Genomic DNA, 27,167 nt, shown 5'->3' with positions numbered 1-27,167 from the left:
ACACATTTTATTTTATCGCAGTATTTCCCTGTAACCTAGATGGCATTAGGGAAAGCGTCTTTATGCCACAACTATACTGCACATCAACATTTTAAAAGTGCTTGAGTTAGCAGCCTTTACTTTTACTGTCGACGGGACACAAAAGCTGAAAGTGCACCGTCTGCTCCACAGCTCAAGGGCACGCCTCCTTCACCATAGAGTTTGACAACACCTCTCCAGGGAAAGTCACCATTAAAGACCACGTGTCAAAGTTCGCGTCGGACCACCACAGGTCCCGCACCAAGAAGAGCACGGCGGGAAGCGGTGGCTCGGGAAGCAAGGACCTCACCACGCTGCAGGCCGCCATGATGGCGTCTGAGAGCAAGGTGGCGGATTGGCTGGCTCACAACGACCCCACGCTAGTGCACACCGAGTCCACCGAGGATGACAGCAAGAGCATTAAGAGCGACGTCCCGGTCCACCTAAAGAGGCTCAAAGGTACAGGTCCGACTCTTTTTACACGTCTCTTCATCCTGTTTGCACCAAGAAAATGACTCTAACGTTGCTGCTTTGTTATCTAACAAGTTTCTATCAGTGATTTTCCTGAAAAGTTACACCATCGCCTAAAATAAACATTTATTTTAATGTTAATTGTTTCTGTTTGTCTGTGCAAATCAATAAGAAACAGCCTCATCCCAACATTTGGAATTTGTCTTTTTGCCATTTCTAAAACTTTTACCCAAAAGTGCTTATTGAGCCTTGCAGTGAGATTGTACCAAGTATCGTTCTACATAGTCAGTGGTATTTGAAGTACCATTGGTATTTATATTTTAGGTAAGATTGGAAAATTTTGTTCAAACTGTTTAGATGAGTTAGTTTTGTAAACTGTGTGCAGGAGACATTATTTGGATTAGTTCTACCTTGGACTTTGTTTGACCAAATGCTGCTAGTGTGAAGTTTTGAGTCACAATCCTGCTGCTGGACCAAGTCTGCCGATTGAAGAACAGTCTGCAATAAACTGATGAGATTGTGCCCAGTTTTTAGAGGAAAACCTCTCTGTTTATTACAGGACGAAGTACAGAGTAGCCATCTTATTAAAATAATGAACTCCTTTTCACTCCACTATAAAAAAAATTTAATCGTTTGGCTTTATTCTAGTTCCACATGTTTAATATTTTCCAAAGCCCTGCCATTGTGCACTGGTTAAGTTTTCCCCAATTTTCAAGTATTTGCTTTATTACTACTTTATTATGCAGGACTCTCTTTGTTTATCATCTTTTATCCAGATTTTAAGCAAACTCATCTGTCAGATCTCCATTTTTAAATACCACTAAGCTTCCTTCAGATAATACATTTTTCAAGAACCTCCAGTTCAACAACCTGGTAATATAGTTTATTATCTAATATGATTTAGGGCATTTTAAGACTTTCTATTTGACTTTGTTTAATATTACTTTCCTAAATTAAAGCTGCTCCACGCTGGTGTTGCTGTTTCATTAAACCTAAATCACTGAACAAAGTGTGGAAACGACACATAAATAGATACGGACTCAAAGTAACGGTGCCTGGTTTGAGTAGAGGAAGCAGGGGACTGGAAACTCTCCAGCTGAAGGTCCAACTGGAAGGTTTGCTTGTGGTGCAAAGCATGTAATTTATTTCCTTGATCTCCCTGAATCACAGAATCTCCATAATATCCAGCAAACTTTGCTTTTTCTTCCATCAATGTTCCCAATGCTGTACATGTTTGTGGTTATTATAGTTTACTGCAGAACTGTGTTTCTCTGGCAGCAAAGTTGCTTCATTGCTAGATCCAGGTTTATCAATAAAACAACAATGTTAAGTGGAAATAAGATTTCCATTTTGCTTATATGAATTTTTATTAAAATAATACCGTGGTTATTTTCGGATATTCTGATATACATTATTATCATTTTATTGTCAAAATGAACTGATTTTATCTCCTTAGTCTCCATTTGTCTAAGGATATTTATGTTGCTTTCTTTTTTTGCTCAGATGATAAAAACATTCCAAATAGCAAAGTCAGAGCTTTACCCATTATGACTGCATGTATATAGGATGTATTGAAAGTCATTATATTTCTTACAGTTTGTACCTAATTTAAACCAGAGCCACATTTACTGGTGTAAAACATGTAATTCGGAAGCTTTTACCTTCCCCATCTCTGTTTCTGCCCATAAAACTAAGAATTATGTTCAAGTTGTCCACAGTTCAAGACCTTCCTTGGAGTGTTATTGAAGGTTAGGTTGTCTCTGGCCTCCTTTTAGCCTATTAGATGCACTATATTAGGGGCGGAGCCTGTGTGAGCTGATGGAAACGGAAATCTGCGAGGCGGTGGGGGACAATGGTGAAGCCAATTTATTAGATGGAGTTAGGACCACTAACGGGTGTGTCAGTGGGCTGACAGATCGGCTCACCTGATGGATGCCGTTGTTTTTAGCTGATTAACTGACCGGCGTTTTCACTCCTAGACAAGGATGAGTTATGGGAAGCTGAGGATAAGATTCAAGTGGGGCAGAGAAGGGGTTGAAAAGAAAGACATGACTAGTGAGGGAGAGATGAGGGAGACAACGGAGAGAGATTGATGAAGGAAGGTTTTCTCCAGGTGAGTGGAGGAGATGGGAGGAAAGGAAGCTGACAAAAGCAATGGAAGCAGGATTAGCTGCAAAGGTGAGTGTTCAGAAGGAGAGAAAGAAAGAAAGGGTTGTTGTTTGGGTTGCAGTAAAAGCAGAAAAGGAGGCGACGAGGTAGGAGAGAGAGAGGCAGAGAGAGAGAGAAAGATGCCTTTGGCTGAAAGTTGTTATAGTAACAGTGATGCGAACTGCAGGCACTGTGAGCATCTGTCTTGAGTGTGAAGCGGCTTCAGTATTTTGTGTGAGGAACGCTTTCCACCGTCTTCCAAAGGTGTGCGAGTCATGTGGTGCTAGGCTCCGTGTGCATGTTTGATACATGCTGAGCGGCGATCTGCAGAGAAGCGGTGCAGCGTGCGTTAGCGCGGGCATTCGAGATCTGCTCAGGGTGTGTCGTAGCGGTGCCTGGTAGAAAGAGCGGCAGAGTTTCACCAAGGGAACCGTAAGGAGGCGTCTGAGCTATAGCTTTTAATTTATTACCCGATAGGTAAGTTACATTTTTCTTCTGGGGTTAAAAAGATCTTTATTCTTCTGTGTTCATTATTGCAGCATATTTAAATTAATTTAGATGCTGTTTCTTTTTCATGAGGTTAAAAATGTGGTTTCTAATTAGTGGTGTGTTTTTATGGTTTTAATTTAGGAGCATTTGAGGTAAAAATAATATTTTGTCTTCATAGCCAAAGCAAAAGCTTATAATCCTGCTGCAGGTGGTACTTTAAATGCTTGGGCATTACATTGTATGTTTAGGGTTGCATGCTTGCTTCTCTGTCTGTGTTTGTAAAGGAAGTTCTTCCTTATTTAGCATGTTCAGTGTGTGTGTGTGTGTGTGTGTGTGTGTGTGTGTGTGTGTGTGTGTGTGTGTGCGTGTGCGTGTGGGGGTGCGCGTGCGTGCGTGTGTGTGTGTGGGCAGAGGCAGTGGCCAGCTCCACTGTGAGTCATGGTGGGGCGGCCGGGACGATGCACTGGACTTTCACAGACTCCTCTGTTCTCTGTTCTCCTCCGGCTCTGCTAAGGGCTTCTTTGTCCACAGCACGCTGAATGAAAGACCTTCCTCTCTGTGAATGCGGATCTGCCTACTGTAACACTCTGTGGTTTTCCTTTCTCATTTTTTTCTGTACGTTCATCTTCTTTTTTTAATTATTAAGCCTCTATTAAATCATGAAAAGTGACCAAATAAAATACAGTGGAAGAGCAAAAGATGAAGACGGATGTCTTTTAAACAGCTAAAAGTGGACATTGTCGCATTAGCTTTATTAGTGCAGACTTTAGAACCTTTGCAGTATAAAATAAGGGGCCCAAATTTATGCAGTGGTTTGTTTGAAAAAATCCAATTCAAGGTTGGTGGCATCAACTAACTCACTCACTTTTTGGTAACCTAGCAACATCCTGCAGAGTGACTTGCACAGCAGCAGTTTCAGGTTTCACTACTGTGCCTCATAACTGCTTAAAAAACAACGTTGTGGAGTTAAAGGAGAAAATGAGTATAACCACTTCAGATGAAATTGAGGATAAAACAGGAAGAGCCATGTCACCAATCTGGCAGTATTTCAGATATTAAAACAAAAATCTATTTATGATTATTGATATCGACTGATATGAAACCATTGTACATTTTTCAGCCATATGAGGGTATATCTATCCAATCCGATCCAGCCATTCATCTGCTCAAACATATTAGCAATATGCAGAACATATCGCTAATATAAAAATATAAAATGCTAGATAATATTTGATCCAATCAGCCTTTTGCATTTGAGATATTGCACTCTGACATGACGACTGCAGTTTAATAAACAGCATAGCTGTGCTAAAAATTAAGTGTGACCGATGAACAGATTTGCAATTGCACTCAGTGTGTGAAAGAGTAAAACTTTCTCAATCACCGTACTCAATAAAAAAAACCCTCAAATATAAACTCTCTATGACAGAGTAGTTTCATTGTAAGATTGGATAGATATACCCTGAATACATTGAACATTGAACATTAAACTTTGATAATCTATAAATCTAAGTAGCTACATGCTTAGCCTCCTGTTTGTTGTGTTTTTCCCACTTAATTCAGTCACTCTTCCTCGTCTGCTCCCATTTCCTTCTAACACATCCCCCAACTGCCCAGCTCCTCCTCTGCTATCCTTCTTCCCCTTTCGCCTCCCCTCCTCCTTCATCCATAACCCTCCACCCACACTCCTCCATGAGTCCCTTCTCCCCTCCCCCGCTTTTAACTGACTGCCGCTGAATTGGACAGGGCCGGTAGGCGAGTTGTGTGGGTGGCATGTCTGGGTTAGTGTGGCACAACGTCTTGAACCGCACAACACAGAAAGGACTCTCTGAATCAACTGGGACAGAGCAACATGTGCGGCTGCAGTGATGTGGTAGGTAAATCAGACAGTGTGCTGTTAGGATCCATCTTGACGGTTCAGTGATTCACCTCAGGCCACAGAGAGAGTTTATTGTTGTCGTTGGCTGTGACGATTTGCAAACATGTGTTTCTTGTTGTTCAGGTGCAGGCTTCGTTTTCTATTTTTTTTCCATGACACCTACAATGAAGTCGGGTTGTGTTATATTTCAAAGAGTATGTTGTTTCTGTTGCTATAACACTGTGTTGTTGATATGCCACTGTTTAGGTTTGAAAATTGCCTCCTGTGCTTTTAAACTCCGGGGAGCTCAGATCTGATTATTTGTTGTTGTTCAAAGACGATCGCGGAATCAACTGTCTCGCCTTGTTTGTGTCTCAGTAGGGAGCAAACATGAAGACGGCACCCAAAGTGACTCTGAGAACGGACTCGGCCTGCGTTTCGCCAACCGTAGACACGCCCTCGAGGAGCGCCTGAAGACAGCGCACAACCACGCGGGAGGGGGATCCGCAGGGGTGCCCGCAACCGCCAGCGGGACCAGAGCCACTGGCAGTCGAACGGCTTTCATGATCGAGTTCTACGACGAGGAAAACCCTCGCAAGCGTCGCTCTTACTCGTTTTCCCAGACTGCTCCACTGCTAGGGGGCGGAGTGGGCGGAGAAGGACTGTGTCCACAGCCTCCCTCGCACCCGAAGGTGTTCAGTATTTCAACGTCAGCTGCCTCAGCTGCAGATTCAGGTACAATTCCGGTGTCGCTACATGCTTCTCACTGCACGGATGCAATTAAGTGCTCCTACAATGCCCTGCAAAAGTTCTCATACTTCAGACTTTAATGTATTGAATTGCTTTTTTTATGTGAGCGACCAACACAAAATATGTTGTCTTCTTTGGTCTTCATGATGATATTTGTTCGCTAATGTTCTCTGACAAACCTGTGAGGCCTTCACAGAGCTAAAGATTTACAATAAGATGGCTGAAGGTAATTAGTTGGAGAAGCTCTATTTCAGGATATAACAGTAAATGGGGGTGTATGCAAATGCATGCCACACTTTTCAGATTTTTAATCATAAAAATGTTGAAAAAGAGTGAATTGCTTTACTTCATTTCATAATTTACACTGCTTTGTGTTGTTCTGCCATAAAAAAAAATAAGCTTACCTTAAAGATAAGTTCTGCTTAACTGATTTTTTTGTTTTTTTACTTTCAGGTAAAGCTCCAGCTCCCATACCAGCCACAGTAACTGTGGGCGCTCCAACGGCTGCCCGAGTGCTGCTCAAGCAGAGGTCAGAGGACCAAAGTATCGGTCGGAGCTCGGCTAGTACTGGGCTGGCGACTGGGAGCCCCACGACGCCCAGCGAGGACACTTCGATCCTCGGAAAGGGAGCTGGAACTGCTGGGGGAGAGGTGGACGACGACCACAGTGACAAGGGGACTTACACTATCGAGCTGGAGAATAAAAATCCAGAAGAAGAAGAGGCCAGGCGCATGATAGACAAGGTGGGAGCAATCTAACATGTTAGCAGCAGTTTACTTTTCACAGTACTTGTATAAATCACCCGTAATCATTGAAATTATACAGCATCTTTTGGGGACCCAGTTAAACTATATTCTTTTGCATTAGAGGCTTTACAGTATAGGAATTGGAGTTGAAATTACGAGGAACATATTAAAATGCTCCAAAGATGGCATTAACTGTTTAAAGATCAGTTTGCTGATGTTGAATACACTTTTTGAATTGCGTCCTTTAATTAAAGGGCTGAGCAGCTTTTACCACTCCAGGGTTTTTTTTTGTTTGTCAACCTCTAAAAAACCATAACCTTTTGTTTAGAGGTGTTTTTAGTTTGGGGTCTTTTCAAAACTGTGATAATAAAGGAGCTACTAAAATGAAAAGTAACATCTTTAAACGTTGCTCTGCAGCAACTACAAAAAGCAGAACTAAAGCAAGTCCAAACAGGCTGCAGCAGCGTTAATAGTCGCTTTCTTTTACTTGGTCTGCAGTTTTTTTCATAGTGAGTCCCTTGAGACAAACTGGAGTTGCCACTAAAACAGCACCGTCATCTCCCTTTGGCCTTGCTTGACCACCTCTCATTCTCTGGCACATCAGCTCACCTAATGCATCTCGAATAAGCAGGAGGGATTTGCTCAATGAGGCACTGTCCTGTTTTATTAAGCAACATTTAATTTCCTACTGTTGCCTCATTTCTCAAATGCAACAAACAACAATAAAAACCAGAGAAATCGATATCTGGTCTCTAGTTTTCGTGACACTTTGACCTGCAGAGAGAGACTTTAAGTAATTCCAAATATAACACAAGTAAACATAAAAACAGCTTTCAGAATATTTATTTTTCTAGCCTTCCTTCTTTAAGTATTCATTTATTTATACCAAAAACAGAGAAGACATCAGAGCTTTACTGGTTAATAACTAGGGATGCGCTAATATAAAAATCTGAGCCGATATTGATATCTGATACATATATTGCTGTCATAACCAATAATCGATATTGCACCCTCCTGACACCACCACTGCTTCTTTGCTGCAGTTACCTCCCCATAATCCTGTGCTGCACCACCATCACCGTCGCATGACCAAACAGGTGCTGCATGACAAAATGAAATGTTTTTACCATTTAAATTTGAATTTTAAGCAGTTAGCGGTTAGCATAGCTAGCTTTAAGCACCTATCCGTATCCTCCAATTGTAGCCTTCTTCCATTAAGGACAACATCTTTATATACCAAAGATGTTTCTACTCCAACCTGCTGGAACTTAGTGATGACCAAATCACTGAATTTCTCTGTGCATCGCTAACAGAAGGACTATTTTCTGAACCATTTTATCACATTTCCTTTTAAGCGTTTAATGCAAGAATTATCTTTGGACAAGCAGTCAAATAATTACTACACGATATTCTGAGTCAGTTCAAGTCTGCATGCAATACATTCTAAACAGGAAGTGTTGTTATGCTAATTCCTGTAATTAGCTGACACGCTAATTGGCACAGCGCTCACAGCTGTCCACTCTCCCTCTCTCATTTATAACCTGCTGATGTTTCTGTTTGTTTCATTTAAATATTCAGTGAACGGGAGCTGAGCATTTTGAATAAACAACTCACGTTGTTTGTTGGATTCACTGTATCAGAAAGAGGATGTAGTCAAGAGTACTGACATTCTCTAAATGACTGTATTATGTGTACATTACACACAAGTCATACAAAGTTATATAAAAGGTTTGCATAAATTATGATATTCTGCCAGTTTTTTGTTGATTCATAGTTTTTTTTATACATATTTGTAGGTGTTCGGGGTGCAGGAAAATACAAGCAGCTTGGTTTTGTCTGGCCTAAAAGGAAAAGTAAAGGACTCAGGAAACGCCGGGAAAGAGGTATAAATATGCTTTGGACTGAAGAAATCTTCCTAAAAGAAATTAATTTTGGTATTTCTCTGACCCCATAGTTATGTTGCAACCAGAGCAAAAAAAAATAAAAAATTATGGAGTTTTTATTGTGTAAGTCCGTTACTCCTTTGAGATGACTACTTTGCTCCACTGGCCTGTCAGATGGGAGGAGGGTTCATCCTCAGTGAGTGACCTAGATCACACTGGGATGAGGAAAGACGTTCAGCCCTCCAGGCCGTTTCATAAGACGGAGGGGGCAGCGCCTATCTGCACTGACATCCTAAATGTCTGTTTGATCCGTCTTTTACGGCATTTAGATCCCTTTCTTTTCAAGTGATACACAAAGTCTTTATCAGTATTACTGGAAACTTGATTTGATATTTTATTTGGATATTCTTTTTACTGTATAGCAAATAAAGTCCCAGTTATAGGTTTATATGCATCCACCGTGGACATCAGGGTCATATTAGTCAGTTTTGCACAAGTTTGAATGTATTGCAGATTTTCTCTATTTCTGTTGTGCACATTTGAGCTAATCCCCGTTGGTCTCAAATTATAAATAAAGGGACCCATAAGCATACACTGTTAACTAATGTTTGGTTAGTCAGTTGCAAAGAAACCAAGACCATTTTTGTAGCATCGTAATTCTGGTTTTGACTGCTTAGGCATAGTTCATTTTAATTGGTTGGTTTTCTTAAAAAAAAAAACTGACTTTCAGTCTTACGATCATGTTCACTAAATTTGAATAACGTAAGCCTGTTAACACTGGTTTTAACTTGTGTTTGGGATTAAATGGGAACCATCTGCCATGAACTGTTAATATTAGATGAAGAAAAATAATGTTCAAATGCCCAGATGGAGAAACCAAACTTATCAACTTAAAAGCTTAGTCTTTCGGAACAAATCAGTCAATTTAAATGAGCTTTGCTATTTATGATAAACGACTAAAACCTTTGCACTTAATTTTTGTTTTAAAAATGTGTTAAAGTTGTATATTAATCAGTCCATCCTAGGAAAAGAACTGTTTATTTAGATTATGCAATGGATCATTAAAGCTCATAATTATGTCCATGATGGGTGTTTGTAAGCTTCTACCCACCATTCTAAGAGACATTACATAACTGTATTTTTTAAGTACATGGCTTGTTGTAGACCTCCATCGTTTGAATGAAGAACCCTTTATTTGAGATCAGTCTCTTTTTGTTTAACCCTGTTCGTTGTGTTGCCTCAGGCTCTTGTTGGTGACTCAAGCTGGGTCTCTCAGTGGGCCAATTTAGCTGCTAATCAAGCAAGGACCGACCCAGAAGGTTCTGGAGCAGAAGCAGCAACATTCCTGCACAAAGAGAGAGGTAGACTCACCCAAATCAACAAACTGCTTACATTTAATCAGTATTTAATCCTTTGATTAATTTGCTTTTTGTCCTTTTTACTCAGGATCTGATGCCTTTGAGTCCGCTGCTCCTCCCCTTGGCAAAGGTGAACCCTCTTCCAGCCTGACCGACCGTAAACGCAGGACCCTCCCCCAGCTCCCAGTGGACGACCCCCGGGCTAAACCCACTCCCAAAGCACTGAGGTCTGAGATAGGGGAGAAACAGGACACTGAGCCACAGGAGAAAGAGAACAAGGGAGACGGAGAGTCCCCAACCCCCATGGAGGACGGCGAAATGACCAACAAGAGGAAACAAAGCTCGGCCACCTCCTCTCCGTCTAAGGGTCCGGTTCGGGGCACTGAAAGAAGGAAGAGGTCAGAGGAGAGCAACGGAGGAGAAGCAGGAGAAGGAGGGGAGAAATCCGGGAAGGCCCTCGTTCGCCAGGGTAGCTTTACCATTGAGAAGCCCAGTTCAAATGTCCCCCCAGAGCTTATCCCTCGCATCAGCAGAGGCAACAATGAGCGGGAGCGCAGCGACTCCGTGGGCAGCATGGACACCGCTACGCTGCTTAAAGATACGGAGGCCGTCATGGCATTCCTAGAGGCTAAGCTCAGGGACGAGAACAAACTAGACCAGAAAAGTATTAAAACTCCTCCTAGTGCCAGCATTGGCCTCGCAGCTCGAACTGACTCCATATCCCCAGAATCAGACGTGGACACAGCCAGCACGGCTAGCCATGCTGCAGCGGAAGCAGGGGGAAAGACCGCCGCAGGCGGCGTGCAAAAGCGGAAATCTCTCAGCAGCATGCACCGGGAAAAGAGCAATATGAGCACGGCGTCCAAGACGACCTCCGGAAACGGCAGCGCTCGCGAACGCCTGGAGAGGAAGGCTAAAGGTAGAACTGTCGAAGCGACGGGTCGGACTCGCTCCGCTCAACCCGGCGCTTCCTCCAGAGCACGCCAGCCTTCCCTGGATCTCACCGATGACGATCAGACCTCCTCCTTCCCCATCTCTGACATTCTGTCTTCAGACCAGGAAACCTACTCTGGGCCTTTGGGGAACTCGGTTCATAGACGAGGCTCAGAAGACTTCCTCCATTCCAAACTCGACGGCAGATCTTCCAAGACGTCCATGAGCGGTGCCTCCAAAACCAGCCGAAATCTGCAGGCAGCAACGGCCTCCTCACTCAACAAGCAGGCCTCTCTGCCTCAACCACGACCCACCAGAGCCTCCCTTCTCCGCCGGGCCCGACTGGGGGACACGTCTGACACGGATCTAGCCGATGCAGACCGGGTTTCCGTGGCGTCCGAGGTGTCCACGACGAGCTCCACCTCTAAGCCGCCGTCCGGACGGAAGGGAATGTCGCGGCTGGACATGCTGGCTCAGCCACGGAGGAATCGCGTGGGCTCTGTCTCGGCACGCAGCGACTCGGAGTGCACGGTTAGCCGGCCTTCCACAGCTTCGCCACGCCTCTCCACAGAGACCGCGCTGCGTCTCGGCTTGCGCTCGACGACGCCCACAGAGAATCGTCTGTCGCCAAGGATGAGAGCCAACAGTGTGTCAAAACTCAATGAGCCCAAGACCAAAACCACGACGTCTGGATACTGCTCGCCCACAGGTGAGCAAAGAAAAACAAACTACAAAAAACAACTCAGTGTCTGACATCTGAGGATTTTCAGTAAAAGAAGAGAAAATTAAATCAGTTTATTGATTAAAAATAAGCTGTTTCATGGTTGATTTTGAGTCACAACATGAGATGCTCGTGGCTGATTTCTGGTCTCTAGTTTGTAAAACATTGACTGGCAGATATCGATTTTCTTTCTTCAGTGACCCTATATAGTGACCTTGTATATATATATATATATATATATAATCTTTGGAATCTAATTTGTGGTTTTCATCACTATCGTGGCAAAATCAGCTCTTTTGTATTATTAGCTGGACAATGCTCAAATTAACTGAAATATCAAAAAGGCTGGTAATGTTTCCGACTCCATCATGCTTCATAGACATTTTAAAAGTCTTTATGGCCCTATGCTTCTGTTGACTTCATTTTCAACACCTGAAAGTAGCTAACTGAGTCTTCTTCACTCAGTCACTTAGCCGACAATGAAGCATGTTGACAGCTTGCCCCGTTTCCTCAAATCATGTGTTCACCACCACATTTCGCTATAAAATAATTCACACTTTTGAGTTTCTGACCAGGCGATGTCCGTTGAGGGCTACAAACCAACAGGTTCTGGTCATCAGCTGGCACTTTGGTGCATTTCCTGTGTAAATATTTCTCAGTAAACACCTGTGTTGTCATGACCTTGTGCATTGGCTTTCATCGTCCAGAAAGCTCTCAGCCTGAACCTCCAGAGGGTGATGCAGAGGAAGAGCTGATTGGTACGGTACCAGAACCATAAAGTCTAATTGGACTGCTGTGTGTAGTGCATGTGTGTATTTTAACACCTCCAGACCTGGGTCAAAACAATGCTCAGATGTGAAGGATCCTTCAAGGATTTCAAACAGTTCTCGTTTAATACATACTTTACCAAAGTAATGTTGGTTCATTTCTTTAATACCTGTCAAAAATCTCTTTCATGATGACCCAGCTCTACCAAGCCTTCGATAGCTAACGTCGTGTCCTCCTTAAATCCATTTAGTAATGCTGTGTTGATAAGCCAGCTGCTTTGCTCACACTGTAACACTTTTCCCCATGTTATCCTGAAGAGTTGGACTGAGCGAAGTATAATCTCATTGTCTCAGAGCTGGACTAACAGAGCTGCTGTTTGAACATTTCAAAACAACTTAACATGAAGCTTTATGGCTTCTTTGTTTTGTTGGACGCCTTGAAATGCTTCAAAATATTTTTTGCTGCTTTTTTTGTGTGTGATTTTTATCATTGCTAAATACGCTGTCAAACACTCAAAACACTTCATGAACTACGGTCAATTAATTTCCTCAAGAGTGACATAAATTGCCGGTCAGAAGTTTACATACACTCCTGATAGTGTTGAATTTAATGGTTTATTTTAACTATTTTTTTCCATGGTGGAATGATTACACAAACAAATTTTTAATACTTTTAAAAACAATGACTTGGTGCACAACTTGGTTCCACAACTTTTTGTAGCTACATCAGCAAAGTTTTGCCTCAATTGTGGCCTCAACATTTGACTATTTGTCATGTTGTGAGGTTGGCATGACGACCCAAATACAGAAATTGACGTTGGTGAAAATTAGCATAGACTTTAATAACCAAAGAAAAAAAACTAGGAGACCTTGGAGGTAAAACATGTGAAGACAGATGATGGAAACTGGAGGAGTGAAACAGAAAATCCAGAGAGGAGCAATGAAAAAAACAAGGAGCTTATCTACAGAGGCCTGGGTTGGAAAATAACAGGAACCAGGGGAGCTAATCAGAGGGGATGTGGAACAGCTGTGACAAAATGAGAGCAGGGAGACTAATAAACAGAAAATACAAAGAGGAGCTGAATTAAGACACAATAGGATCTACGAATCGAGAGCAGAAAAAGATGAGGTAAAGAGAACAAACCAAGAAATGAGTAAGAACCAAAAGAATAATAAACTCCATAGAAAAACACTAACATCCACAGTGACCAACAAATAGAAATGAACAGAATTCAGAAAGCTCTTAACACCAGTAAATAAATGATCAAAACACAAATATCCGTAGATCATGTCACCAGTCAGGTTTTTAGATGAACAGAGGGGACCTTGATGCAAACTGAGGTTAGGGCTTTCCAAAACCTCAATGTCGCCCTTTTTATTATTGCAAAAAAAACTGTTCTGATGTGTGTTTGGGGTCATTATTTTTTAGAAGCACCTAGTTGTGACAAGGTTTGAGCCATTTGACCCAAACTCGCTTAAGATAATCAGAAACAGTCCCATCAAGACTCTGGCCTGCTATGAATAGAACAAAGAGGATCTGAACGATCTGAGGAGCCATAAATTGAGCTATTAACAGAATAATAGGAGATTGTGTTTATTTTTGATTTTTAATGTGTCATTTTGACTCGGTGTGGACTGGATCCACAAGAAATCCAAACCCCTGCACCAAATTCTTGTTTTTAAAATGCTAAATAATAGAAAAGTGTTCGTAAACTTCTGAACAAAATTCACATCTGAACTTGCTAACAAATGAGTCAACAACCACTGTGACTTTTTTTGATGTCTAGTAACGGCTTGTCCTGCCGTTGCAGTGTGCAGCAGCAGCAGGTGGAGGCGCCTGCCGCCGGAGTACGGCTCCACCTCGGAGGAAGAGTTCGGCTCCAGCCGGAACTCGGCAAAGCATGGCGCTCGCCCTCACGTCCGGCCCCACCACCTCGTCCCGCACCGCGGCTCGAGACTCGGCTCCGCATCCAGCTCGGGACCGGCGGCCGTGGCGGTGATCCCCGGCGGAGCGGGCATCAAACACCGCATGAAGGAGCAGGAGGAGTACATCAGGGACTGGACGGCTCACAGCGAAGAGATAGCCAGGTACCGACCATCACTGATCTGCTGATTCATTTGCACTTTAAAGCAGCTCCTGAGTCCTAAAGAACCCCGTCTGATTAACAGGTTGTTCCCCTGTGTGCGCAGGATCAGCCAGGACTTGGCCAAGGACTTGGCCATCTTGGCACGCGAGATCCACGACGTGGCCGGCGAGATAGACTCGGTCAGCTCGTCCGGCACCGCGCCGAGCACTACCGTCAGCACCGCCGCCACCACCCCGGGCTCGGCCATCGACACCCGGGAAGAGGTAGGCCCTGCACGCCCCGCGCAGCCGGACATACAGGAGAGCATGAAAAAGGTGCCTGGTTTTCTTCTTCTTCTTCCTCTTCTTCTTCTATTGCCTTAATGTTTGTGCTTTTATTGCAACTTTGCCATTAATTCCTGTGTTTAATAAGGGGGAAAACGAGTGCCTCTCTGCTGCTTCACAGCTTTCAGTTCTTCTCATGAGCTTCTATTTGCTGAACTGTCAACTCCTTACCTCCAGGGTTCATACGGCTGCTTAAATTCCCTAAAATCTATTTTATTTGATTCAATTTTCAACATTTGGAAAGTGCCTGATTTATGTACTTGACATTCAAACTGCACAATTTTGTTACAAATTTTAATCTAACATTTGATTAAAAGCCTACATTTGGGAAATATATATTTTCATACACCTAGTAAAAGGGCATATACATTTCCCCCCAATGTCTAAAGTTGAATCAAACAAAATTTTACTTATTTTTGGTAAGTTAGAATTGCCAAAATTAATTATTTTACTAAATAATTAAACAGTTTTCGTAACTTTCTTTGTATATGTCATTTATCTTAACATGATTTGTTTTGATTGTTAATTAACATTTGTTGTTTATTAATATTTATTATTCCTATTGGGTCAGTGACTTATTGATCTGTGTAACTGTACATTTTGTACATTAAACAAGACCAATGATTGAAATTGTTTTTTTGTTAGTGCTTTGTTCTCTGACCAGTCAGGGTGTGTATGAAACAAACATTACAAAATTCCGCTATATTTTAGTTTAATTTGTCCCTACTGTAGAGTGTAGATATTATCACAAGAAATGATTAATAGTAATAATAGTAGTGTATTAAAACTATCTGTTTTAGTTCATTTTTATTGTTTCTTTCTCCAGTGTGGCACTGAAAAAGTTTACCTTGAAAATATTTCAGAGTGCTTGAATTTTACTGTGGGAAGAAGTGTACAAATTTGTTTCTACTAAGTTTATACTTATGAAAGACACAACTTTCCTTGATAAAGTGGCTAAGCCCACGTTTCACACATTCTAACATCTTTATGCAGCTCATTGAAACACAACAGTCGAGCTGAAGGTTTCATTACCTTCGCTCCCTTTGTCTCCTCTGCCTTTCTCTCTGCTCTGGCCCAGCTGGTGGATCGAGTTTTTGACGAGAGCCTCAAATTTAGAAAGATCCCTCCAGTTATTTCATCCAACAAGCCGCCAGAGATCAACGGAAAGCCCATTGAGCACCAACCCCGAGCTCCTGACGGCCGGGAGCCGCGGGCCTTGAGGAGGCGCACCTGGAACCGAGAGGAGGTGAGGAGCTGCCTGACGAACCTAAAACACAACGACCAGCATTTTGAGGCTTTCGCAATGAAAAACAGGCTCTGATTGTGACGTTGTGGGTCTTTAGGCGGTTTTGGACAGCCTCCTGATCCACTCAGTGTCTCAGCTGTCAACCAAGATCAGACACTCTGTGGACAGAACAGCAGGAAAAATCAGGTACTTGTTGTCACGCAAAAGCTGCCATGTTCTTTGAACTTCTCCATTTTTTGGTTATGTTACAACCGGATATTCATTTTACATGTAAATAAATGAAACAGTGGATCTGTGACAACTTGAATATTTCTGTTCCTGCCAGGATCTTGTTCAAGGATAAGGACAGAAACTGGGATGAAATTGAGAGTAAACTCAAGTTAGAGAGTGAAGCGCCACTTCTTAAAACCTCCAACAAGGTACAGAAAACAATCCTGCAACGCAAGAATGTTTAAAAAGATCATGAGTCAAATATAAATGGAAGCTTTAATTTTGTCATCGTTTTTTTTTTTTTTTTTTTTTTTTTAGGAAATCTCTTCGATATTGCTCGAACTGAAGAGAGTTGAGAAACAGCTCCAAGGTAAAGCACAACAGATTCTACTGGATAAAATATGCAAATGTTGAAAAGATTATGGCTGCAATATATAACTTTTATTGTTTTTACATATTTTTGTTAAAATTATTATGTTGTGACTAGAGGTGTGCCCATCGATCGGCCACCGATCATAATCGGCCGATTTCCGTGAAAAAGTGTATGATCGGTGATCATTGGCTCTTGTTGCCGATACCGATCACCTGAATCTCATTTCGCAGCCTGCCTGTGCAGCTGGTCTCCTCTTTCCTTCACACTGCGCAAACGCGCAGCAACAAATCCTAAGCGATGTGGAACTATAACGCACTGAATGAATGGGGAAGTTTGCATGTTGCGGCGGAAAATTGAAGCACGTCAAAATGCATCAACACAACGAATCTAATATGGCATAAAAACAATGCCATACTTGACGGAGTTTGGCTACATTGAGGCTCATTGCAGTAAAAAAGACATGGAGGATCAGATAGCAGGTAAAGCAGCGCGCAGCTACAAACACTCACCCGGATTAGCATGACGGTCAGAAAGCTAAACAAATAACCCGCAAAATTATTTAAGTCTTCGAGCTGCGATGTAAGACGCTGGTTCTGTTCTCGCTGTTGAACCACTGCTACTCGCTACAGGTAGTAATATTTCACAGACGGAGCACCGCTTCTGCTCCACCTGGTAGTGACTCTCACACCAAACCTCTGCTTAAAGCTGCAGCATCTAACTTAAAAAAATACATTTTACATACGTATTAAAACTTTCGCTGTCCTAACATGAGACAAATAATCTCTTAAAAAATAATCTATCTCCTCTGCATAATTACTCCGCTCAGTCAGAAACAGCCAATCAGAACTAGCAGTAATCAGCTAGCCGCCATGCTATTAGGAAGGTTTCATTCAGTAACTCAGGTGGCTTAAGGTGGGTCTTTATTGTAATGGAGCCTTTGAATGTTAAGTTTTATACTTGAATTTCTTTGGCAATGTTGAGAGGTTTTATTTTGACTCTTTGCATTATTTAGCCTCTTCAGAGCCTTCATATGTTTTCAGTTTGTTACAGATAGTATTACCGATAGCAGTACAATTTGCACAATGCCTGTTTTGTTTTTTTCTTGGAAAAAGTGATTAAAAACAAGTTTTTGTCTAAATTAAGGTGAATTCATGGTTCCTTTTTCCACATAATGTAACCGGTAGTGCTTATGATTAAAAAATAATAATTATGTGATCGGTATCGGTGATTGGTATCAGTGATCGGTATCGGTGATTGGTATCGGTGATCAGCCCTCATGGGTGATTGGAATCGGTATTGACAGGAAAAAACCTGATCGGCACATCTGTAGTTGTGACTGTATAACATGAGACAGATAATCTATAAAAACATCAGCCTCATGCCAGGGATGCTTTTGCCACTGCAGAAATACACCAATCAGAGCGAGGAGGTCTTAGTGTTGTCAGTCATGCTTGTGCATGTGCTGCTCAGTGGACTAATGGAGAGGAAGCAACTTATTGTTACATATACCATATATCTGCCGTCATCGGTGGCCGTGCCGACTGGCCTCAGCATTCATGACGGGCTTTGTTGTGGTGTAGCGTAGCAGAGAGCAAGAGGGAGGGTGGGAGCAGCCCATAAACATGGATGATTGACAGCGCTAAGACCCTCCGCCTGGCTCTGATTGTTGTTTCTGACTAAGTGGTGTATTTTTGCAGTTAGTAATGGATGAAGGCATTTTTTTCACAGATTTTCTGTCTCATTTTGTATTGTCACGACATTTTTAACAATTATATAAAAAATCATATTTTTTATAAGTTATATACAGCAGCTTTAGCTAATAATTTTAACATAGGAATCAGCCGTTTCACAAAGTGCTTCCTGTGTCTCAGTGATTAACGTGATGGTGGACCCAGACGGGACTTTGGACGCCTTGGCCAGCCTCAGCCTGACCAGCCCCACCAAGGTCCCGACCGCCAAAGCCACGCCCCCCACCGCCGTCAGCCCAGCCAAAGAGTCGCTGCCCGAAATCCTTCCTGGGCCTGACGGTTCGGCTGCCTCCACCAGGGTCCAGTCTTCCGCCACCAACATGGAGGGCCGAGAAAGCATCGTGGGTTTGGGCCTGGCGAGCGTCGTCGGGCTGCCCTTCAGTCGCAGGCGGCCGAGCGGAGAAGAGGCCATCGCACAGAAATGAACAGCAGCTCTCCCCGATGAGAAATGAATAAACGTGAGCATGGATTAGCGTGTAGGCGTCTGGCAGACGCACAGTCTTCTTTTTACCCAACAGTGACCAGAAATGAAGTGAAGTTCTCAACCGCTCGACTATAGCAGAAACTTGACCCAGGGATGTTTCAGATAGCCTGACGGTAACATCCCAGCGTCCAGCTGCTGACGAACAACAACCACCCTGACCAGCCTGACATCCTGCTTCACTCCTCTTGCCTTCTTCGTGCGTCGGGACCCTTCCTGCGCTGAGGACATGCCTTAAAACAAAACCTGCCCGCCCCCCGTAGCAGCGTCGCACCTCATCCCCTCAAACACTAGTCGACACATTTTTTGTGAGCTCATAGAAGACAAACTGAATGCATTGTAAAGTAAAACTTTAACATGTGTTAGTTACACTCACACAAAGGATATTTCAGCTCAATTATGAGAAACATGGTTTAAACCTAGAAGTATTGAGATTATTCCAGAAATCAAGCTGAATTTATTCATGTAAAAAGATGATATAAAATAATTGCCTCATAAGTAGAACATGGCTCTACTTATGAGGCTTCCATTCGTCTTGAGTTTTCCTCCTTCCATCAATTTTTCTGTCCCAGCCGCTTGAAACACACTTTCTCCCTGTAGTACAACTACAAGTCAGATCTGACTCATTTCGATTGGTGGTTTTAGCAGCAGTAGCAGCTTCAGTCATGTTTACTGATGTAACTATTTTCAAATTGTTGTGCCATTTTTAAAGCGATCTCTCCTGGGGAAGCAAAAATTACAATTCATCCTAATGCGCTATATATATATATATATATATATATATATATATATATATATATATATATATCTCCCAGTAAACAGGAAAGGAAACTGTGTCCTTGCCTGTAGAGAACTCAATATCTCTTATCAGCCAATAAAAGTAAAAGCCTTAAAATAAATGCATCTTTGATTGCAGCAGCACAATCTCACACTGAAAAATTCTGAAAAATCGAAGCTTTATAAATGAGAACATTTATTCGGTAGCAGCCACAAGAAAACATTAGTGAATAATTTTCTTTTTTTGTGTGTGTGGATAATGACCAGTGCTACAATGATTGGTTCACCTAACAAAGCCTCTAGGAAAGCAGAGTCAGAACTTTTTGTCTCATCACGTCCATCAAAATAATTTTGGGCTATTTTAATTTCTTTAAGAACGCAAAAAAAATGTCAGTGCTCAAAAATAACTTAATTGTGCCATATTTTAATGAAACAAACGAACATACTCACTGTGGTACTGGAATATTTAAAAAAAAAAAAAGGTCCCCCATGATTGACTTATTAAAAATCTTTTCAAGTCCATTGTTTTCTATTTTGTTGTCAAAATTTTTTGATCTAATTTCAGCCACAGTGAGACGCAGATTACCGCAGATAAGAGACTGAGATTGTGCTACTACAGCGGGAGATAAATTTATTATTTTTAGGTTTTTTACATGTTTATTAGGGGTGCCAATCTATTTTTTTTCCAATTGACTTGTTTTTTATTTGGTCCTGTCACCTGTGGAAGGATTTCTACTTTATTGAGTCAGTGTTTGAACTAATCACTTTATATTTAAATAGCCGTGTTTGATTTTGTTTACAATCAGATAATAGTCTTCCTTGCCGCTCTTCTACAAACATCTCCGTGGGAAAAAGCTGCTGGAACTAGTTTTTAATAAGATGCCGTTGAAATAACACATAATCACTAAAATGCCTTTATTTTGTTTATTTAAAAAAAGCTGAAATTATCTTGAAATGTGGCTCCACATTTCAAATATTAAGGATTTTTAAAATGTTTTTTTGTTTGTTTTTTTTGTTCTGGATCATTTATGAGGGGAAACTCCAACGTACCTGGACTGTTTCAGACTTCTCAACCACTTGGCTGCTTTTGGAGACTGAGCATTTTTCTTCTGAGCCTCTCTTCAGCTTAAAATCTGTGTGTAGACTAGGTTAAAATTTAAAGGAGTGTATTAGTACTTAGTCGCCTTTAACAATAGTGATTTTTAGGTACCAGGATACATGTTCGTTTCCCTCCCTCCATACTGTACTTTACACAGACTCTAAATGCCTCAAAGTGTCAATTTTTAAATGACAGAAGGGCATTGACTAATAAGAAAAAGGTGCAGTTGTCTGTAAAAAAAAAAGTGATTTTATTTTGCACATCACATCAACAAAGTGACAGATTGCATCTAACTCAGGATATCAGTCTGCCTGATATCAGAAGTGACTGCCGTGCTGGTCTGAAACGATTCTGTTGCCCCTTTTCCCTCTCATGATGTCCAGAAAGTAAAAACTTTAGGGGACTGTGAATGCTAGGTACATTTAGATATATTTTGTAAATGCTACACGTGTCATTGGATCAGTGTTCTTTGTATTTTTTTTTTTCTTATTTTGTAAAGAAAATCATTTTATTTATTTTTGTTTTAATATTATGTGAATGTTTTAAGCATTTTATATTTGTTCAACTATCTGCATTCTTACTGTTAATAAAAAAAAAGAGCTATTGACTCGTCACGTCTTTACCGCCTCTTATTGGGTGCAAACGTATCCTGATTATCAATATCACAACACAGAAGTGAGATTTTTACATACATAGCTGAGTACGTTGAATTACAAATCATGTTCGGTCAACTCAATTCAAGTACACAAACGTGTGAGTATGTACACATATTTTTACTTTGTTACTGTCAATTATTTTTGCATGAATAATAATTTAAAAAAAAACAATTCTAAAGGCTGACATGCATTTCTAAATGTGGAAACATGAAGGGGTCTGACTACTGTGCTGTAGACCTGCATATTCAGTTGTTTTTGTACTGAACTTAAGGCAATTAATCATGTGTCAAATCAAAATGCAAATGAGTCCACAGGTCCTTTGTGTGGCCTGAATTCTGTTATACATTTGCATCTTTTCACAGGGGACCATCCCAGGACACAAACCCACAACAGGAAGGGTTCTCTCTGCTCAGAACCCTCAATGAAGGAGATTTCAGTATGAAAGCTTGGAAAGCACAAGGCACCATGTTGAAGACTCTGAATCCAGACCAAATGCAATTTATACAGTGCATCGAAAAGGTTTTCAAACTTTCTCGCATTTGGTCACAACCGCTAACTTCTGCGCATTTTACCGAGATTCTGAGATGTACCGGCGCTAAATAGTGAATAATTGTGAAGTGGAAGTAAAATGACAGTTTTGAAAGCGTTGCATAGATAAAAAACTAGAAAATATGCGGCATACCTTTGTAGTCAGCCCTGGAATTAACAATTTAAGAACCTCTATTGCCACGATTTCAGTCTTTTGGGGTAAATCTTTACCAGCTTTGCATATCTGGAGATGAACATTTTAGTGGGCCAAAACAGCTTAAGCGCAGTCAAACTGAATGGAGCTTTTCTGCAAATATTTATTTTCAAAGATTCTTAGTTGGGTTTAGGTCTGGTAATTCTAGACCTAAACCCAACTAGGTCTAGAATTACCTAAATTTGATCTAAACCACTGCATTAAAGTTCTGGATACATTTTTAGGATTGTTTTCCTGCTGAAAGGTAAAACCTCTGCCCCAAATCTTTATACCCCAAAGGTCTCTTCCCTTTAGGTATGGTTTATTCAGGGTGATGTATAGTGTCAGTTTTCTTCCACACGTGGCAATTTGCATTGAGGTCACTTGATGCGAGTTCCGGCCCTCAGATCACTCCCCTCATGTTTTAAGATGTCTTTACTGCAGGCCTGCATTCAAATGACTTCATGACCTTCTCGGTGTGCCATGAAGAGCTACAGAAGCCTGTTCATCACACATTCATTGAAGTAAGCAGTGGCAGCTGAGGACCAACATTGAAAACCAACGATTTAGGCTGAGGATTCCACCAGAGTATTGAAGAAATATAACTTTCCAAATTTTTCCTGCACATTAGGTTTGCGAAGTTATGACCCGAAATGCAAGCGTTTAAAAACCATGACCCCCAACAGACACAAGTTTCAAGCAACCCTTATGTATTTTATTAACACCACAGGAACCTCACATTTGTTTCACCGTTTCATTTTAACATGACAGATGTCAGACAAGGGACGTCGATACGACATGGCGACGGGAGCAGGGGGAGGAAGGCTAGCCTGGGGGCCATCCCATACTGCGTCCACCCAACACGTGGACGTGGACGTGGTAGACAGACTGGCCTCCGTCGGGCCCGTCGTTGATGACGATCCGGTAGCCCTTCGACAGGCCTGCATCTTTAGCGATTTTCTTTGAAACGATCAGCAAGTGGCCCAACAACTGCAAGAGCAAAAGAGTCTGTTAAAAACAGATTCAACACATAGGTTGTCAAGTTAATATTCATTCCCGAGACAGTTTAAATAAAACTGTTGTACATCAAATACATAAGAATTCATATATTTATATTAATGCACATTATTAGACAAATCAATTTGTCTAAATTACAAGCAAAAACTAGTAAATCACTGAAACATTTATATATTTTTTCCTAATCTGCAGTACATCCATTTTTATTTACATTGTAAACAATCGCATAGTAAAATAGTTAACGACTTATTTACTAAATTACACCACTTTTGGTTGTTTTTTAGTAACACACTTGGTTCAAAATATTTGTAATATTTGTAAATGCCTCCCTCTGGTGGTCGATGATATAAATTATTCTAAATTGAATTTTAATCTATCTTATCGTACTTACTGCAGCGTCGCCTTCCTCGGCTTGCGACAGCTGAACAATTGGCTTCTTAGGGACGACCAGGATGTGAGTGGGAGCTTGTGGAGCAATGTCATTGAAGGCAACACACTGAAATTAAAAGAGAGAAGGAACAATAATCAATAAAGCGCAGAAAGCTCAGGACGACTTTATTTTAGAACATTTGATGTTGACCACAAATATGGCTACAGAACACTATACTATTGGGATGTCATGATATAATGACATCCTTACTCATGTCAGATCAAAACGTTCTTATGGATGTCATAATAACTTGCTGGCTCAGATCTACCTGAACCACTTAACTGGTTTTTATTCAGATCTACCTTTATTTTAGGACGACACACGCCCTAGAACACAATAGCACACAGGATCTTTTCTGCATTATGGTGTGTTACATGCTTTATGACTAATTATTGTATTATAGGTCTGCAGGCTGCGTGCAGATCTCAAATACTGGATTGAAAGTACAGCCAACTGGAACCTCATCAATTTCCAGCAAATACAGAACGAAAGTAAAAATTCAGAAACGCACAACTCTCTGTTCTCAGAGCAATTAAATTGATCGCTGGCCCTCCTCTTTGTCTCTAAAATATTGCACTTTAGCACACTTTCAGGACTTGGAAGTCCAACTACCACACTTTGTCTTAGCCTGCTTTCTGCAAAGCTAGCTCAGACTGAACCAAAAAGTGCTGCAGTGAAAGTGAACTGCAGCGGGCTTGAGCTGCAATAAAAATCCTTCATAAGTGAACATTTCAGTTGCATACCTGATCGTCTTCGTAAATCAGGTTGACGGGAATTTCTTTGCGGATGATTTTCCCAAATATTGTGTCTCCACCCGGCTGGGCAACCTGCGCTTTCGCCGTTTCATCCGCCATGTTGGCGCAGATCAACTAAAGGGGGTGTGGTGTGGAGCAGGGTGCTACTTTTAGCTAGCCAAGAACACGCCGAACACTGATTGGTTACAACACTGCGTCATCCTAAAACCTTCGCTGATTGGTCAACGTTGTACATACCGGAAATAGGTGGAAAAATTCAACATGGGCACTCGTTTGAAGGTGAGTGTTGAGCAATATTTATATTTAAGAAAATACTTTAAGCAAAATAGTATTTTCTTTAAGTCTATTAGACTAAGTCATACTGAAGTTATTTATTTATTTTAATCTTTAGGAAATATTAAGTCACCTAAAAGCGTCAGTTACAACTGTCTGAATTCACAGCTGCTAAATGTGTGTTAAGTTAACGGTTTAATGTGTATAAATGCAGGTTCTAAGCGTGTTTAAAAAGCTGCACAGAACAAGAATGGATGTATTCAGAGAGGATGAAAGAGCTTTGACAGGTGAGGTCACACAGCAGGATAGCGTATCTCTCTGCTGAAGAAAAAAGCAAGTATATCACTATTGGAATTTTATAATCTGATGTTTTCATTCGTTTGTTTCCTTTTTAAAGCTGCAAGGTTACAGATCAACGAGGAGTTCAAGAAGAACAAAAATGAAACGTCAGAGGAAGACATTGAAAAGGTCCATTGAATTATTTATATATATATATGGAAAAGTAAAAGTTCTGCGAAGATAGTTTTACATTTTGAAATTATCTTCGCAGTAATATTATAAATTATTATTGTTATAATAATGTTATTCCTTACTTTTATTTGTTATATTGATTAAAAAAAACATAGAATAAAGACTACTGGTGCATTTAGTGAATTTTAATGGCTTAATTAAATGATGAGCCAGCCCTATCCAAAATAACTCCAATAGCTCATCTATACCTCATCCAAGAGGTCACAAAAATACGACGTGTAAAAGTCTTCAAGCCTCACTTAAAATAAGAAAGAGACTGATCAATAATGACATAAATTGGAGAGTTTCAAGGCCAGAAGTACATCTCATAAAGATGAACACAAAGATGCGTGTCCATTTTCCAAATAAACATCTTGATAATTTAAGATTTTTGGAAAATATTCTGTGGACTGACGAGACAAAAATGAAACTTTCTGGGAGATTTACATCCCTTTGCATCTTGTACACAATTGACTCAGCATTTCAGGAAAATAAATTAAATGTATGAGGTCTTTTTGCTGATTCAGGGACTGGGCGACTTGCCGTAGTTGTTAGAACCATAAATTAAGTTCATGGCACCAAGTTCAAACACACAGATTACATCGGACAATATTCCAAAACACATCCAACCCGCCCTGACTAGCTCAACAAAAAACAAAACTGAAGTTTTAAAGTGGCCTTGTCAAAGTTTGGCTCACACAAGCATGCTCATGCTTGCAACTCCCCTGTATGGTTGAATTAAATTCCTCCACATTGATGTAAAATGCTTATTTTCAGTAATTGCAAACACTTGATGGCACTTGTTGCTACCAAAGGTGGCAGAGTCAGTAATTAGGTTTAGACTGTACCGTAATTTCTTTCACATATGACCAGATTCGTTGGTGTAAGTAGCCTTTTCTTTTAATGAATGAAGTCCTTGTTTGAAAATTGCACTTTACATTTACTTAGGTTACCGTTTATATTACATTTTGTTTGAACTGACACATTTGAACATGTAGAGTTCCTTAGTCCGTCATACATATATAGCTGTTTTTTTTTGTTTTTGTTTTTGCAAATTACAGATGATTAAAATGGGCTCTGATGTGGAAGCTGTTCTTCGTGAGACGGTGCTGCAAGTGGAACACGTTGCAGAAAACAAGCTCCGTATGTTTCTTCTCCTTGCCCCTCATGCTTGCTGTACAACTTATTGTTGATATGATCCCCTGTTGATTCACTACACCTCTTTTCCTTCCACAGGGCTTCGACCTAGAGAGGGTCTACTGTTGGAAAATGTACCCTATTGTGATGAACCAAGGAAAAAATCATGACCATCCTTCCTTCCTTATTAATTTTGAGCATCAGTCAAGAGACATTTATTCATTAGTCCCATCTGCCGTTTAATGGAAATCACAAAACAATGCTTGAAGTTGTGATGACCTCCTCCTGAGCCATTGCACTATGGCTAAAAAAGGGTGCTGTAAACTTGATGCCATTATTTCATGTACAGTATTTTATTAGTTGTTATAAAATGTGTTCTGCTTTTGGTTGCTTGTAATAAAGGCAAGTTGATCCAAAATGATATTGCTGATACTGGAGGATTTCAATTAATGCTTGGACCATGATTGCCTTTTTACTTTTTTAATTAAAAATAATATACATATATAAAATCACATTTCATTGATTTGTTGTTTATAAAGTTTTGAAAGCTTAAAAAATATGAAATTTCTACTTAAAAATCATAGTAGGAAGATGTTTTAGATATTGAAAGGTGATTAGAGTTGCAGCACTATGTAAAGAATAATGTTTGGAACAAGTGCTGACATATAGAACAAAACTACTGAATACAGATTAAAATATTAAACAGAGGCAGTTTCATTCAGAAGTCTAAAACTTGTGTTTTTAGTAAAAGCTGTCTGCACTTGACAAAACTTGTGGAGGTCTTATCTCCAAAAACTAAATTCAGCACCGTTTAAAGCACACAAATGCTTTGTGTTGGTTTTGCATTGTCAAGAAACTTAATGGATCTGTGTGTCAGGCATAACAATGGCAGCAATGTATCGCAAACAATTGATATATGGTGTATTTATCGTGGTTGTTAATATATATCTGGCTTATTAAGGCAACAGTTAAGAGAGACATAAAGGAATAGACTGATAACTATCAAATTCAGGAACGTACAGCATCCTGACATATCCACCATATTGCACTGTTATGCCATTTGAAATGTAGAACACTGTAATCTACCATCTCCAATACTCCACTGATTAGAGCACATTATGAATGAAATTTACATGGAAGGGATCAATTTGATATTGCTGATTGTTTAAAAGAAACACGCAA

General features: G+C 40.8%; 3 protein-coding genes across 10 annotated transcripts in view; 2 read left to right on the top strand and 1 right to left on the bottom strand.

Annotated features, from left to right (window-relative positions):
- The window catches only part of cep170aa (centrosomal protein 170Aa), a 40,510-nt gene extending 21,908 nt beyond the window's left edge, over positions 1-18,602 (top strand). For 2 of the 8 annotated variants that reach the window (XM_008428707.2, XM_008428708.2), the window contains exons 10-23: positions 172-477; positions 5,363-5,719; positions 6,188-6,477; positions 8,277-8,363; positions 9,607-9,724; positions 9,810-11,363; positions 12,083-12,133; positions 13,954-14,230; positions 14,312-14,543; positions 15,631-15,798; positions 15,896-15,984; positions 16,124-16,217; positions 16,327-16,378; positions 18,253-18,602. In XM_008428707.2, coding sequence (XP_008426929.1) covers positions 172-477; positions 5,363-5,719; positions 6,188-6,477; positions 8,277-8,363; positions 9,607-9,724; positions 9,810-11,363; positions 12,083-12,133; positions 13,954-14,230; positions 14,312-14,543; positions 15,631-15,798; positions 15,896-15,984; positions 16,124-16,217; positions 16,327-16,378; positions 18,253-18,554 — 3,977 coding nt within the window. In that variant the 3' untranslated portion in view covers positions 18,555-18,602. The remainder of the gene's footprint in view (positions 1-171; positions 478-5,362; positions 5,720-6,187; positions 6,478-8,276; positions 8,364-9,606; positions 9,725-9,809; positions 11,364-12,082; positions 12,134-13,953; positions 14,231-14,311; positions 14,544-15,630; positions 15,799-15,895; positions 15,985-16,123; positions 16,218-16,326; positions 16,379-18,252) is intronic. The other 6 variants (XM_008428709.2, XM_008428710.2, XM_008428713.2 and 3 more) reach the window with 6 other exon arrangements.
- A 3,950-nt stretch (positions 18,603-22,552) lies between these two features.
- On the bottom strand, positions 22,553-24,194 carry hint1 (histidine triad nucleotide binding protein 1). The gene is made up of 3 exons (XM_008428717.2): positions 24,054-24,194; positions 23,272-23,376; positions 22,553-22,853 (listed from the first exon to the last, which is right to left on the bottom strand). Exons 1-3 carry the CDS (start codon positions 24,162-24,164, stop codon positions 22,689-22,691), a joined length of 381 nt encoding a protein of 126 aa, XP_008426939.1. The 5' UTR covers positions 24,165-24,194; the 3' UTR covers positions 22,553-22,688.
- A 44-nt stretch (positions 24,195-24,238) lies between these two features.
- On the top strand, positions 24,239-26,406 carry lyrm7 (LYR motif containing 7). Its single transcript, XM_008428719.2, has 5 exons — positions 24,239-24,344; positions 24,553-24,625; positions 24,736-24,806; positions 25,910-25,991; positions 26,085-26,406. Exons 1-5 carry the CDS (start codon positions 24,327-24,329, stop codon positions 26,153-26,155), a joined length of 315 nt encoding a protein of 104 aa, XP_008426941.1. The 5' UTR covers positions 24,239-24,326; the 3' UTR covers positions 26,156-26,406.
- The last annotated feature ends 761 nt before the right edge of the window (positions 26,407-27,167 follow it).

Source organism: Poecilia reticulata, linkage group LG15 (assembly GCF_000633615.1).
Source record: "Poecilia reticulata strain Guanapo linkage group LG15, Guppy_female_1.0+MT, whole genome shotgun sequence".
In the NCBI taxonomy this organism is placed as follows: domain Eukaryota; kingdom Metazoa; phylum Chordata; class Actinopteri; order Cyprinodontiformes; family Poeciliidae; genus Poecilia; species Poecilia reticulata.
This window is presented reverse-complemented; position numbering and strand designations above follow the sequence as displayed.

Excerpts from the sequence above, each read along its gene's own strand:
- hint1 (XM_008428717.2), bottom strand. The coding sequence starts at position 24,164 with ATGGCGGATGAAACGGCGAAAGCGCAGGTTGCCCAGCCGGGTGGAGAC. Across the intron at positions 23,377-24,053 it reads TGATTTACGAAGACGATCAG|TGTGTTGCCTTCAATGACAT; the intron begins GTATGCAACTGA and ends TTTTAATTTCAG. Across the intron at positions 22,854-23,271 it reads CCGAGGAAGGCGACGCTGCA|TTGTTGGGCCACTTGCTGAT; the intron begins GTAAGTACGATA and ends TTGCTCTTGCAG.
- lyrm7 (XM_008428719.2), top strand. Across the intron at positions 24,626-24,735 it reads GGATGAAAGAGCTTTGACAG|CTGCAAGGTTACAGATCAAC; the intron begins GTGAGGTCACAC and ends TCCTTTTTAAAG. Across the intron at positions 24,807-25,909 it reads CAGAGGAAGACATTGAAAAG|ATGATTAAAATGGGCTCTGA; the intron begins GTCCATTGAATT and ends TGCAAATTACAG.